General features: G+C 34.6%; 1 protein-coding gene across 15 annotated transcripts in view; it reads right to left on the minus strand.

Moving 5' to 3' along the window:
• Positions 1-14,362, minus strand: part of MARCHF7 (membrane associated ring-CH-type finger 7) — a 36,336-nt gene that overhangs the window by 16,518 nt on the left and 5,456 nt on the right. For 11 of the 15 annotated variants that reach the window (XR_004985035.2, XR_004985034.2, XR_006740485.1 and 8 more), the window contains 5 exons: positions 13,202-13,366; positions 8,912-9,107; positions 7,290-7,454; positions 4,449-5,538; positions 1,047-1,216 (listed from right to left, as the gene is read on the minus strand). Coding sequence is in view for 10 of the 15 variants with exons in the window: in XM_036421692.2 (XP_036277585.1) it covers positions 1,047-1,216; positions 4,449-5,538; positions 7,290-7,454; positions 8,912-9,107; positions 13,202-13,354 (1,774 nt within the window). In the remaining 5 variants the exon portion in view is untranslated. The remainder of the gene's footprint in view (positions 1-1,046; positions 1,217-4,448; positions 5,539-7,289; positions 7,455-8,911; positions 9,108-13,201; positions 13,367-14,362) is intronic. The other 4 variants (XM_036421691.2, XM_036421694.2, XM_036421693.2 and 1 more) reach the window with 2 other exon arrangements.

Genomic DNA, 14,362 nt, shown 5'->3' on the forward strand with positions numbered 1-14,362 from the left:
TTCTGGTTAGTTGCCACAATAGACTACTAGTTAGCTTCTCTACTGCTACTCTTGTCCCCCTAAGAGCCACCCTCCACATGGCAGCCAAAATAAAAGATCATTTCACTCCACTACCCTTCAGTGGCTTCCCTCATAATTAAAATAAAAATCTAATTTCAGACATTAGCTTCTGAAGGCTTAAATGAGCTAGCCTCTGCTAGTCTCTCCTATTTTAAATGTATCACCCCTTTCCTTGCCCACTAATTATAGTCCAAGCAAGCTTCATTCAGACCTAAGTCATTGCCACTTTAAAATCTTTGTACTAGTTGTTCCCTCTGCTGGAATGCTCTTGCCCTCATTCTGGATTAGCTGGCTCTTCTCTGTTCAGTTTAAATGTCATCACCTCAACAAGTCATTCCTTTAACATGCAATATTACCCCATAACATGCAATATTACCCCATAAGACAAGTACTTCCTCTGTCTTGTTTACCACTCTATACCTCACATATAGAATTGTGCCTGGTTTCACAACAGACACTTACTCAAGAAACAAATGAGTCTCTGCACATGTGTCAAACACAAGGCCCGCGGGCCAAATCCGTCCCGCCAGGCCTTGCAATGTGGCCCGCACCGCGCTGTCATCACTGCACTCCGCTGCGTTTCCATCACAATGACAGTTTATGACTGTTCAGTAAACCATTCGGCCCGCGATTTAGGCTGGATTTTAGGTTTTGGCCCCTTCTCTGATTGAGTTCGACACCCCTACTAACATTATTTCTATACAACATTAGACAATAGCATTAGAAACAAATCTTTTCAAAAGGATCTTACATGGTAAACTATGAAGTAAGTTGTCTATTGGGTAAATGGAACATAAAAAATAGTAGTATAAACTAAAGTTATGATATAAGACTAATGCGTTTTAATGTTTTTGCTTCAAAAAACAAGACACTTTGGTAAGAATATAAAATTGACAATTGTAATGATTTGTTAATTACATGCATTCATGCATACATCTCTTGGAAAAATTGTGAAAATAAAATACACAAAAAGGTTTAAATCTTACCAGAGTTAATTTTCGCCTGTAACCACTTTTTCATACACTCTTGATGGACATACTGCAAACTTCCTGTGCACTTGCATGGCTCTATTAGCAAGTTAGATGATGATGCAGCTGCCATCTGACAAATTCTACATAAGTCACCTTCTTCTTCTTCAGAGTCCTCTAAAAGGAGGCTGAAAAATAAGGCAGATTTCCATTTTTTCAAAGCTAACCCTGATTGGTCATTTCCAGTCATATATAATCGCAAACAGTATCTTTTTTTTTTCTTTTTTTTTTTTTTTTTTTTTTACTTCTACCCACTCTCTCTGATTAGGACAAAACAGTAACAATAAACGGCAACCACCATGAAAAACTGTAACAATGAGAATTAAAATAAATACTTTAAAGGTAAATAAAATAAACTATCCTATTACTTATCTTCAAATGATTTAAGTAATTTTGTCTTTGGTACTAGTTTAAGTTCCATATTTTTCAATCACTTTACAAGTATCCCTGAGAGATTTTCATTTCTGTAAAATCACAGACTACTTCAATCCCACCTCACCCCTCATCTTCCCCAAAACTTTTAAAACAACTTGAATGCCTTAAAGAAATATAGCCTAGTGACTTCCCATTTACATATTGTCAAAACAACAAAATAAGCTTTTTGTATTAAATTACAGAAAAAACAAAATAGATTTTAAAATTCTCCATTTACCCTATCCCCAACAATATTATGTTATTAAATCCTCTTGGGTAGGCTTTTAAGTGTGGAGCAGTTTCCATTAACCTATGTACTCTACTTAATAGGCTGACATGTAGAATCATTTAAATGTAGAATAATAGCTATATAATAAGAAATTAGCCGAAACTGGTTTGGCTCAGTGGTAGAGCGTCGGTCTGCGGATTGAAGGGTCCCAAGTTCTATTCCGGTCAAGGGCATGTACATTGGTTGCGGGCACCTCCCCGGTGGGGGGTGTGCAAGAGGCAGCTGGTCGATGTTTCTCTCTCATCGATGTTTCTAACTCTCTCTCCCTCTCCCTTCCTCTCTGTAAAAAATCAATAAAATATATATATATTTTTAAATTAATTTTTTGTTAAAATCCCTATTGGTTTAGTCCACTGCTAGCATAAAAGAGGTATTCAGTAAAATGATTATACTTAATATTAAACTGTTATTGAAATAAAATCTGGATTATATTGGTTCACAATAAATTTAGCAATACTAGTAGATGTGTGAAAAGAGGAATAGATATACAGCTGCTAGGTAACTCTCATGCCCTGGTTTAACCAGATATACAACTTCAATTTTTGTTTTACCTTTAGATTTAATTTTCTACAGTTCATTGTTTTAATTATTCTTTACTTGAAATTTAATTTTTTTTACTCTTATTACAATAGCTTCCCCACCTCCCAATATTCAGGGAGTACATTTCAAGATCTCCAGTACCAAATCCTATATATATGTTATGTTTATTCTACACACACATCTAGAATAAAGTTTAATTTATAAATTAGAAACGAGAAAAGATTAACAACTAATGAAACAGTGATTATAACAATATACTATAATAAAAGTAATGTGAATGTGGTCTCTCTCTCAAAGTATCTTATTTTACTGTTTGTACAGGGTGGACAAAGGAATGAGCCACATCATGAACAGGAGAGAGCCAGGTGGAATAAGATTTCATCATGATACTCAGAAAAACATACAACATAAAACTTACGAATTTTCCATTTAATATTTTTGAAACACAGATAACTACAAGTAACTAAAACCACAAAAAGTGAAACTGAAGGTAAGAGGGAACTACTATAATTTAAATGTAGTGTCTTAAAATCCTCATGAGCAAAAAATTCAATAAAGAGTTATACATATTATACACACAAACTCTATGGCAAAATAACCAACAAAATTTTTTTTAACCAACAAATTTTAAAGTTTTTAATCTAACCAGAGAGGATGGTGCCAGCTTAATGTGTTTCCCTGGAAAACACTAAATTAACATGCTGCTTACATCACTGCACTCAAATTAACCTTACGTGGGCACATGAAATATTTATAACTATTAGTTATAATAGCTCTAATAGTGGTAACTACATTCCTCAGTAGACAGTTTGCAATCAGAGGGAGCTGCTACAATAATGTTAAAACTAATACTATCAGGGCAGAGTAAATCTTTCTCCAAGAAAGGAAAAATCAAAAATTTTAGAAGCAGGATGAGTCTTATGGTACAATTGGTCCTTTATAAGGAAAAATGTAACACAGTAGCCCAATATCCAACATTTCAGAAAGCATGTGAAGTTTCCTTTATCCCCAGAATTAGTTTTGAATGTATTTCTTCTTAAAAGTACAAAAAAATTATCTAAAATGATAGTAAAAGCTATGTTCCTCCCAAATTACATGAACATTTAGGCCTTTATGAACAAAACTCTGTAACCTTAGCTTTACATAGTCTTTTCTTTCTATACATATATTTTATATATACTACCCTAACCCATTTCATCATTAAAATTACTTTACTAGCCGAAACCGGTTTGGCTCAGTGGTAGAGCATTGGTCTGCGGACTGGAAGGTCCCAGGTTCGATTCTGGTCAGGGGCATGTACATTGTTGGCGGGCACATCCCCGGTAGGGGGTATGCAAGAGGCAACTGGTCAATGTTTCTCTCTCATCAATATTTCTAGCTCTCTATCTCTCTCCCTTCCTCTCTGTGAGAAATCAATAAAATATATATTAAAAAAAATTACTTTACTAGATGAAAAAACTAATATGACAAAATTAATAATCCAATTGGTTCTACAATCTCTGATCTTTCACCTTTCCACTTATACCAGACATTTTTAAGCAAACTTCAACTGTATAAAAGATTGGTGTAAAGATTCTTTAAAAGTCTGAAATTTAAACTGGTCTATCCAATGGTCACAATATATTAAAATAATATTCAGTATATACTTGGGACTTCAAAAACAAAACTAAAAATGTGTAAATAATTTTGTTTAAAAGATAAGTTGAGAATGACAGATAGTACATAAATCATCTTAGTAATCATCTTAATAATCCATGACCACTTAGGCCTCCTTACCAATCCAATTTAGCACAGTCCATCAAGGACTAGTGTTAAAAGATTTTTATCTTTGTGTGCTTCTATATCCAAAACTGGTTAAAAATAATCTTTTTTAAAAATTTTTTATTAAATTATTATCTGTCTAAAAATAATCTTTAGATTATTTCTTGATGTAGTAGACACCTTAGTGCCTACTTCCATTAGTCTCATCCATTTAATCTCTATCAATGCTTATATCTTACCATAAATTTAAAGGGAACAAGTTTTAGATACTGTTATAAGAAGCCTAAAATTTTAGAAATACTTTTTTCTCTAATCTACTCTTGCTTTATGGGCTTAAGATGGATATTTAAATTTACCTCTCTTTTATTTTCTGCAGTTTTTCTGGATCTCTTGAAGGTGCACTTTTAGTTTTATCACTTTTTCCACCAGATGAACCCCAACCTGAAGGAATAATATCTACAGTGATCATGACATTGTCGGTCAAATTACTTCCAAGTGTTGGGGGGACTGCAAATCGAAACAAAGAACCAGGAAGGATCCCTGTCATTCCTGTGTTTCTTCCACTACGAGCCGAATCTGACATGGAGCCACCTGTAGCAGCACTGCTGGATGCTGCAGGTGCTTGCGATCTGTTGGCAGCAGCCCCAAGGTGATCACTCTGTGCTTCCAGGTGAACCACTTCATTTGATTCTCTTCTAAAAATATGAGATCGAGATTGCGTATCAGAAGTGGATATCCTTGAAGATTCATCTCGTCCCTCTCGCCTTCTTCTAGAGAACAAAGGTGTGCATCTATTTCTAAGTGAGGAAGATAACCAAGGTCCTGTATTTCTACCTTCAGATTCTTGGTTAAAATTTTCTGAATCTGGCTCAGTGCTATGATTTTGAGATGACAAACCCCATCTTCGCCTAAGAAATCGAAATCCCTGAGAAGCTTCAGATGCCCTATTATCAAGAACGTCAGAAGTTGATGCTGCATTACGAGACTGTGAAGAAATTCGTGGAGAAACATATGAATTTTCAGAACTCAATGATCTTGTATTTAAGGATTCCTGACTAGACCTTCGTGAAAAAAAAGTAGATGACATACTAGAAGCTATACGTGACAGTAATCTCCTTGTTGTACGTCTACCTTCATTGTCAGAAGATTCTTGAAATGATCTTTGAGATGAACCAACCCTATCTGAACTGCTTATGGTTGAGGTTTCACCTCTGTTTGAAAGATAAGAAAATCCAGGCTGTGTATTGCTTTGGAGAGACTCCAATTCCCTTGGAGAAAAATTTGATCTTAAAGAATTTCTTCTAGAATCCCTAGAGCACAGTACAGTCTGGCGTTCAGAAGGCATTTGGTGGTTTGTGGATGATGTATTCAGTTGTAAAGTGCTCATTGAGTTCTCTTTTGGTCTTGCTCCCTGTGAATATGAAGAAGGAACTCTGTCTTGAACATCTGTTTTTGAAAGAAAGGGAAAATAGGCAATTACATGAAATAAACTGACTATTAATAGAACTTGAATTTATTAATGACTAATTACTGCCAAAATGAAACACTGGTTTGAAACTTAATAGTACTGCAAAATGAAACACTGGTTTGAAACTCAATAGTGCTACACAGTTTAACTATTATTACGGGGGTTGGGGGAACATAAATGTGCTTCTCTTTCTATATATTTGGTGAAATCCAGCACTTTTGTATAAAGTATAACGACTTTATATATTTGGTGAAATCCAGCACTTTTGTATAAAGTCGTTATACTTTATACAAAATCTAAAAAGAAATGAGAGCTTATGAGAGGCAAACATCAATCTACAAATGCGATCAATGTAAAATAGCTGAATCTGTTGATCAGAAAATGATATGGTACAATATCTAACATTTAAACAAATAAGGAATTTAAAATGTGCCAAATAAGTCAATGTAAATGACTCTTGTAACAAATAAAAGCGTGAGGTGGGGGGTAGGCTAGAAGGGATCAATGGAGGACAATCAAAGGGATCAATGGAGGACAAGTAATACTTTCAACAATAAAGATTTTTTTAAAAAAATTAAAACAAAAAAGCAAAATAACCCTAGGAGACAGTGTTTGGGAAATTTTCTTACTCTGCAGTAAGTATAAAGGCTATTTCATAGAAGTATTATCCCCTAGTAATTTTATGGCAAACTCTGCTAACATGCTAAAAATGTCTCCATCCCCTCCACACACTCCTCAATGTAACAGCAGTGATTCTTATCCCTGGTTACTCATCCACCTTTGCTTTTTAATACTGGCTGGGAGCTATGAATCAGAATAGAGTCCTGACATCTAAGATTTTAAAAGTACACTATTGGCGGTTCTAAAATTCATAGGGATGAGAAAATCTATAGCATTCCTTTATAAAGAATGCTTACCCATACACCTAATTTAAAACCTAGATTACTGGTGTGCTAATACATGCAGCCTCAGGAAGAGAAACTGTTAAGGGATAAATCTATTCTAACCTGTACTTTTATATTCCCAATCTAGAAGCTACTGATACCATATACTAAAGGTAATCCATTCAAAGCCAAGCAAATAAAAAAGATGTTTTCATTTGTCTTAAATAAGCAAAGATTTGCCCCAATACGTTTAACTTAAAATAAACTTAACCTTTAAAAACAAATGTATCTTCTACATGAATCAAGATCCACTTTTGCCTGCTATATTTGTCTACTTAATCAGCACTTTTTGTCTTCAGTTACTTAACATTATTGTTTTATGGTATTTATGTTTGAAAAGCTCAAGCTTCTATGCATTGACAGTGTGGTTATTTCGACTAAATGAAAACAAAAGCACATATGTGTTAAATTAAGGTAATTTAAAATTGCTTAAAATGGTGATTTCAAGCTTTAGTTAAAAATTTTACTATAGGTTATTTATTACACTACATACAGCAAATTATACTGGAATATACAAGGGTTGTTTAGTATACTTTACGGCACATACACCCTTAAAAGAGCAAGTAAAAAATTTATCAGCACATAGAATCTAGATATTCGTGCACTTTTAAATTATTTACATTTTTAAAAGCAAAACAACAAATAAGGTACTAAGAAACATTAAACTATTTTAAAACTCTCAATAGATTCACTTCATTTATTCTTTTGTACTGTAATTTAGTGATATAAAGAGGAAAACAACATTATCAGATTAAGTTATATGTAACAATACAGTTTATACATACACGATGAAGTTGTGAAATCACTACTTCGGTGACTATAATCCATAAGATTACTAATGGAGGAATCTGCTCTCCTTTCTAAATCTCTCCTCTCTCTCATTAAGTCACTTCCAAATGATCCAAGTACCACTGATGAAGATCTGGGAACTTGACTATGTCTCCAAGAATCTTAAAACAACCAAAGAAGTTTTAATTCAGAGAGAGCTTTTAAGGTTTCTAATGACAAAAATAAATAAATAAATAAATAAATAAATAAATAAATAAAAATTCAGTATTATACAGGGAGGTTGTCATTTATTACAGAAATCCCCATAGTTACAGAGTTGTAATCAGAAGTAAAATTTAGCAAAACAGCCTGGCAGGTATGGCTCAGTAGTTCAGTGTCAACCAGGAGGTCACTGTTCCATTTCAGATCAGGGCACATGCCTGGGTTGCAGGCTCAATCCCCAGTTGGGGGTGTGCAGGAGGCAGCAAGCAGATCAATGATTCTATCATCACTGATGTTTCCATCTATCCCTCTTTTCCTCTCTGAAATCAATAAAAACGTATTAAAATTTAGCAAAACAAAATTATTCACTAAATAAACTCATCACTTACAAAATTATTTCCTATTACAACAGTCTTCTCTAACACTAAACTCTATCCTGCTCGAATTTTGGCTTGATCCCCAGTAGGGGGCTTGCAGGAGGCAGCTGATTGTTATTTCTCTCACCTGCATGGTTCTTTCTATCCTTCTCCCTTCCTTTCTCTAAAAGTCAATGAAAACATGTTTTAAAAAATATATAAAGAAATTGCTTATACTAATTCAATTGGTAATACATATGCATTTCAAGAATTTTATATCCAATTGTGTCATCACAAGTTCTGCACCACGTTAAAATGATGTTAGGCATTGAATAGTGTTTCATATGAAAAGTGAAGAGGGAGCCTCCTAACCTCTTAACAAAAGATTTTTTCAATTTGTACAACAAACATATCTGTGAGGACAAAATACCAAGCAAAAAGCTTTACAGATAAGCCATTTAAATCCCAGAATGGTTAAGAGACTTGTACATCTAATCAGAGGGCTAGAATCATGGTTTTCTAATTACTACCAGAACTAGTAGAATACCACCAACTGTTTTTTAAATAAAGATTTTTATATTTTCTAAACAATAAATATATACCACAATGTTTCTCATTTATAAAAGTCTAGAGGCCCGGTTCACGAAATTCATGCATGGGTAGAGTCCGTAGCAGGTGCTGGTCGCCAGCAGGGCCTCCCTTCGTTCCACGGCATCCCCTGATGGTCAGCACGTCACAGCGAGGGATCAAACTCCCGAGGGGACACTTTGCACATTAGGCTTTTATAGGTATAGAAGAGAAGCTTTTAAAATATTGTCTACTTCAGAAAAATTGGCTTTTCTAGTAACAAAAAACTTACCTCCTATAACAACAGAAGAATCCATATCACTTTTACCAATTGATCACCATACATTTTCGGCTATTCTAGCACTAACTTACTAGTTAAGGGAGGATGTTAGAAGCTCCACTCGCTCTATTTGCCTAATATATACCAGATCTTGGGAAAGGGGCTTTAGTCCAAAATACATATGGTGTAATTCTTACATAAATTTAATTCTTACCTGATACTGCATTTAAACCATGGCCAACATTTCTCCCAGCTGAGGTAGATGTACAGTTTGTACAGGAAAGTTTAGGTCTTTTTGAATCATGATCCCGTAGCTGGTTTTGTGATCTTGAGCGTGCACCCTGAGTTATCTCAGATTCACTATACCATGTAGACTGAAATGGAGATGCAGCTGCTGATGCAGATGTAGACTGTTAAGTTAAAAAAAAAAAATTTTTTTTAAAGGAACAAAATGCTTGCATTCAATATTAAACTTAATTGACAATATTCTAATGCTTTCCCAAGGACCAAATTTTTCTACCATGTATGTTTTTCATAATCTTTGTTCCCTTTAATCCATTGCCTCATTGTTTTATACTGAAATTATATATTTTTAATAAATCTGAACTGTCCTCTGTGTAACTATATATAAACATCTGGCTAGGAAATACTCAAAGGCAAAAACTTTATTCATTTTGTTTTCCTGGTTTACAACCTTCTGAGGAACCTGTTTCCTGTTCTTAGAGGTGGACAGAATGCCAATAAAGGCACTAATATGTAAAACTGTGAACACTCTACTATGAAAATAAAAATTTTCAATAAAAATTTATACTGGCAGAAACTGGTTTGGCTCAGTGGTAGAGCGTCGGTCTGCGGACTGAAAAGTCCCAAGTTCGATTCCGGTTAAGGGCATGTACATTGGTTGTGGGCATATCCCCGGTGGGAGGTGATATGCAAGAGGCAGCTGTTTCTCTCTCATCGACGTTTCTAGCTCTCTATCTCTCTCCCTTCCTCTCTGTAAAAAATCAATAAAGTATATATTTTTTTAAAAATTTATCCTGAATCTAATGCTCATTGTTAAAAATATAGTAATACACTATTAAACAGTATGTTTAACATGTTAAGCATCAAGCCTGTTTTGTCTTCTAGCCTGCGATATCTGATTTCACCAGTATGCTGGCGGCACCACTGACTGACCAGTCTGGACGGAAAGTATAGTGTCAGTCACTAGTGACTGACATGGTGCTTAATGTGCTAAACAACAACAGCAACAACAAATACCCTATTATCTGGAATCTCTTAATCAGTGAAGCAAGAAGTAGATTTTTTTTTTAAAGTGCATATTTGAAAACTCTTTGCTCAAGGTTTTTCTCTATTAACTGAAGAACACAAAATAAACTAACGAACACAAAATAAAACAACCCAAAACTCAAAAGTTATTCACAATTTACAAACTATTTTATGTCTGTTCAATTCATTAAATGGTTAGGCAGTATACCTAACATAATGCCTAAAAAGAGAAAATAATAGCTTATCTCCTTAAAAACATAGGCTTAACTAAGAACATAGTATTTTAACCTCAATTAGAGATGGTCCTAAATTCATTGGAGACACTGAATACTAAAATAAAAGTTTTAGGGAAAATAAAAATAAAAATATTTTATAATAATTTTAATATGTATGTGGTAAATAGTTCATTTTATTAAAGAATCTTAATATAAAATCCAAATAATGTGCACCATCAAAGAGTTCTAGAGTACATATAAGAAATAATCAAAAACCTATGTATAGCCGAAACCGGTTTGGCTCAGTGGTAGAGCGTTGGTCTGTGGACTGAAAGGTCCCAGGTTCGATTCCTGTCAGGGACATGTAAGTTGGTTGTGGGCACACCCCCAGTAAGGGGTGTGCAGGAGGCAGCTGGTCGATGTTTTTCTCTCATTGATGTTTCTGGCTCTCTATTTCTCTCTCTTCCTATCTGTAAAAAATCAACAAATTATATATTTTTTTAAAATCTATGTATATAAAAGAGTAAGTAATATGTGAATCGACCTAACAGCAGAACGACTGCTTGACCAGTTGCTATGAGGTGCACTAACCACCTCCTGGTCCTTCCCCTGGCCATCAAGCTCCAATTGACCGACTGTAAACAGAGAACCAGAGGTGAGTGGCACTGGGGGGTGGGACTGGCTGCGGCAGCAGAGGAAGATGGCCCTCATTGCAAGCCAGGCCAAAGTTCTGTACCCATGCACAAATTTCCTGTACCAGGCCTCTAGTTATAATATAATCCTACCTGATAACAGTAATATGCAAATTAACCATCACTCTGCCACGCCCACCAGCCAATCAGAGCAAGTATGCAAATAAACCCAACCAAGATGGCTACAGCCAGAGAGCAGGAGGGAGGCTTGGGTCTCCCACGCAATGGAGGAAACCAAGCTTTCCACCTGCCCTTGCAGGCCTAAGCCTCCACTCAAGGCTACAAAGTTTCAATTATAGAAGGTAAACAAATCTAAACAGAAATGGCGGCAGCCACAGAGCTGGAAAGAGCAGGAGACTAGGGTTGCCCCCAGCAACGGAGGAAGCAAAGCTTTCCGCACACCTTGGCCAGTCCAGTCCTCCACTCCAGGCTAAAGTTTCAATTTCAGAAAATACATAAACCCCAACAGAAATGGCTGCTGGCCATGGAGCAAGCAGGAGGCTTGGCTCCATTCCAGGCTACCAAGTTTCAATTGTAGAAGGTAAATAAATTCCATATATCAGGGCCTCTGTTTGGGTTGCCAGGGTGCATGGCTGGCCTGTAAACCACCACAGACCCTTGCTCAGGCCGCCCCACACCCCAAGGGAACTCCCACCCTGATCTGGGACACCCTTCAGGGCAAACCAGCTGGCCCCCACCCATGCACCAGGCCTCTATCCTACCTAATAAAGAAGAAACAAAGCAATCCAGAAGTCTAATAGATTCTTAAGCTCAGGAACATATTTACTAATCATTCACTAATCTTTTCAGATTTTAGAACTTTATTTTATGAAATAAGTATGTGTCCTATATATAAGTAAAACTAATATTCAAAAATATTCATGAAATATCAAGCACTATATAAAAATAAGGTGTTTCTATATTATGTAATCCATAGTGTAACTGGAATTATAATTTAAAAATGTAGGAGCTAACATTTATGTAGTATTTACCATGTGGCAGCTCTATTCTCATTCAATGTATTAATTTATTTAACTCTAACAACCCAATTGACTAAATAATATGGGAAATAAGTTGTGAAGTTAACTAGTCCAAGTTCACATTGCTATGAGTGGAACAATACTCCAATCCAGGACATATAGTCTGGTTTCAGAGTTTTGTGTTTCTCACTAAGAGGCTGAATGAAAAATTAGACAAGCATCAGAAGACAAATTTCTATAAATATGTTGGGGGGGGGGGGGTTGACAACGACAATTCTGTGCTCTTAGTAACATCATTTAACCTACAACATTTTTATAGAATACAAAGGATGTGATTCTGGGCCTCTGGCAAGTATATGCTTGTTTACCAACAAAATTAAAAAACAAAACAAAAACCCACAATATCAATTAACACTGAAAATGAGACTAAGCAAATAGTTTATATAAAGTTTATGACTGTGTATTTAGATATGTACATTTTAGAAAAATTACTTGTTTTCTCTAAATATTTTATAAAATGCATTTTATTATGTAGAAATATTTTCATAAGACTATCATATACTGTATCACGATACATAAATATATAAATACTTGACAGGAATTTTCACTAAAGGATTCTCTTACGATTCAGTTACCAAAACATCAGACTCTAGCAAATCAAGTGTGATTTAATTCTCTTCAGACAATAATGCAATAAACTTAAATTTAAAAGACAAGATAAATTGCACTAAACTTACAAGTCATGCCATCTAAGATTTACAGCTTTATACAACTACGATGTTATAATGCTAATAAACCTTTCCAAAAACTGTCAGTCTGAAGTAAAATTAGTTACATTAAGAGTAGTAGCTGTAGCTTTATATAGATTATGAATTAATGCAGTCATTACTAGCCATAAAAAAGTCCCAAAATTTGTCCATAATGCAAAAAACACTTAACAATGATTATTCCACCACTGCCATGAATACTCAGAGAAAAGTCAGATAAATGAATGTAACAAAGGATGCATTTCTAGTTCATTGGCAGTCACCTACATTGATTAACTTAATCAAATGTAAACTTAGATACTTGCTTTTTTTAAGTAAAAATGTTTCCAAGTCTTTGAAGAATATGATCATTTTTATTAAGATCACAATCCCTCATTCAAAATTATGAAGTCCAAGCAGTTTGAAAACCATTAAGTTTTTGCTGCTTGTTATGAATGATCATTCATTTTGCTACAGACATAAGTTTTGATGTCTCAAATTCGTTGAGGATATTCTAAACATATTCTACTACTTACCTAAAATCCAAGACACATGTGGCCCCAAGGATTCTGAAAGAGAGACTGTACATATTAAGAAATTACCTGGTAATCAGAATCCAGTCTAAAGGAAGAGTCTCTTGAGTGATAGGTATCACTTAAATTACTTCCTCTGTTTCCAGACATCATCCTAGCACTTAAAGAGCTGGGGGGTTGAACAGAAATTCTTCTTGGAATCCTTGAAGGTTTAGACTCCATTCTTAAGGTTTCCTGTGAGGTACAAATTTAGATGAATTGCCTTTGGGAAAGCATGCAGCTCAAATCAAGAATTACCTATGCAAATTAACATTAGTACGTAGGATGGCGCAAAAAATTATTGTTTTCCTTTAAAGCAGGGTGACCATATTTCCTGGTTTACCTAGAGGAGTCCCAGTTTATAGCCAGAAAAGTCCTAATTTGTGCTCATTATCTCAGGACAATTATTAATAGAGCTTGTGCTGTCTCTCTGACCTGGTTTGGTTGATAAAGCATATGAAAGCTTTAGCTTTTTATAAACTATATATATGCATGTCTGCGCAATTTTTTTTTAAACTAAAAAGATGTGTATTATGAATTAGACCTTTAAAGAAAACATACATAGTACAAAGAGTATTAATGGTTAAACACTAACAGGCAAAAAGTCCATAAATGACAAGTAGTAGATTTGTTATTTTATTAAAAAAAAAAAAAATCTATGAAAATACAAACAAGGAACTGTATTTGTAACCTAAGATTTTAAACAGGTAGACAAAGTGCTTTTTAAAAGATGCAGTCCGATAGATGGTTTTCAGTAACGATTCTCTTTAATCATACTTCTTGTAGTTTACTTTGACTATATTTATATCTAAGACTTACTTGCATACTTGCAGAATGAAACTAACCTAATAGGAAATCTGTTTAAAAGAAACCTCTTGAGAAGACAAAGAGGCAGAGTCCTCTGAGAGATATTTTATATTATATGAAACTATTTTTGGCAACTTCTCTACATAAATTGATGGAATTTCGACAATGTAGGTGTTACCAGAGAGCTTATATAATATGGTTGCATAAGTTGTAGGTCAAAAGCATAAAAATTAGTAAAAAAACTTAAAATGCATAGTCCTTGAAAAACTTCTACCTGACCACTTACAAGTTACTACTACGAGGCATCTTTTTATTTTTTTAAGGTGTTTTTTTTTCCATTCATTTAACAGATAAGTTTTTTAGGTGCTTAGTATGTGATAGGCA

Source organism: Pipistrellus kuhlii, unplaced genomic scaffold, assembly GCF_014108245.1.
Source record: "Pipistrellus kuhlii isolate mPipKuh1 unplaced genomic scaffold, mPipKuh1.p scaffold_m20_p_7, whole genome shotgun sequence".
Taxonomy (NCBI): Eukaryota; Metazoa; Chordata; class Mammalia; order Chiroptera; family Vespertilionidae; genus Pipistrellus; species Pipistrellus kuhlii.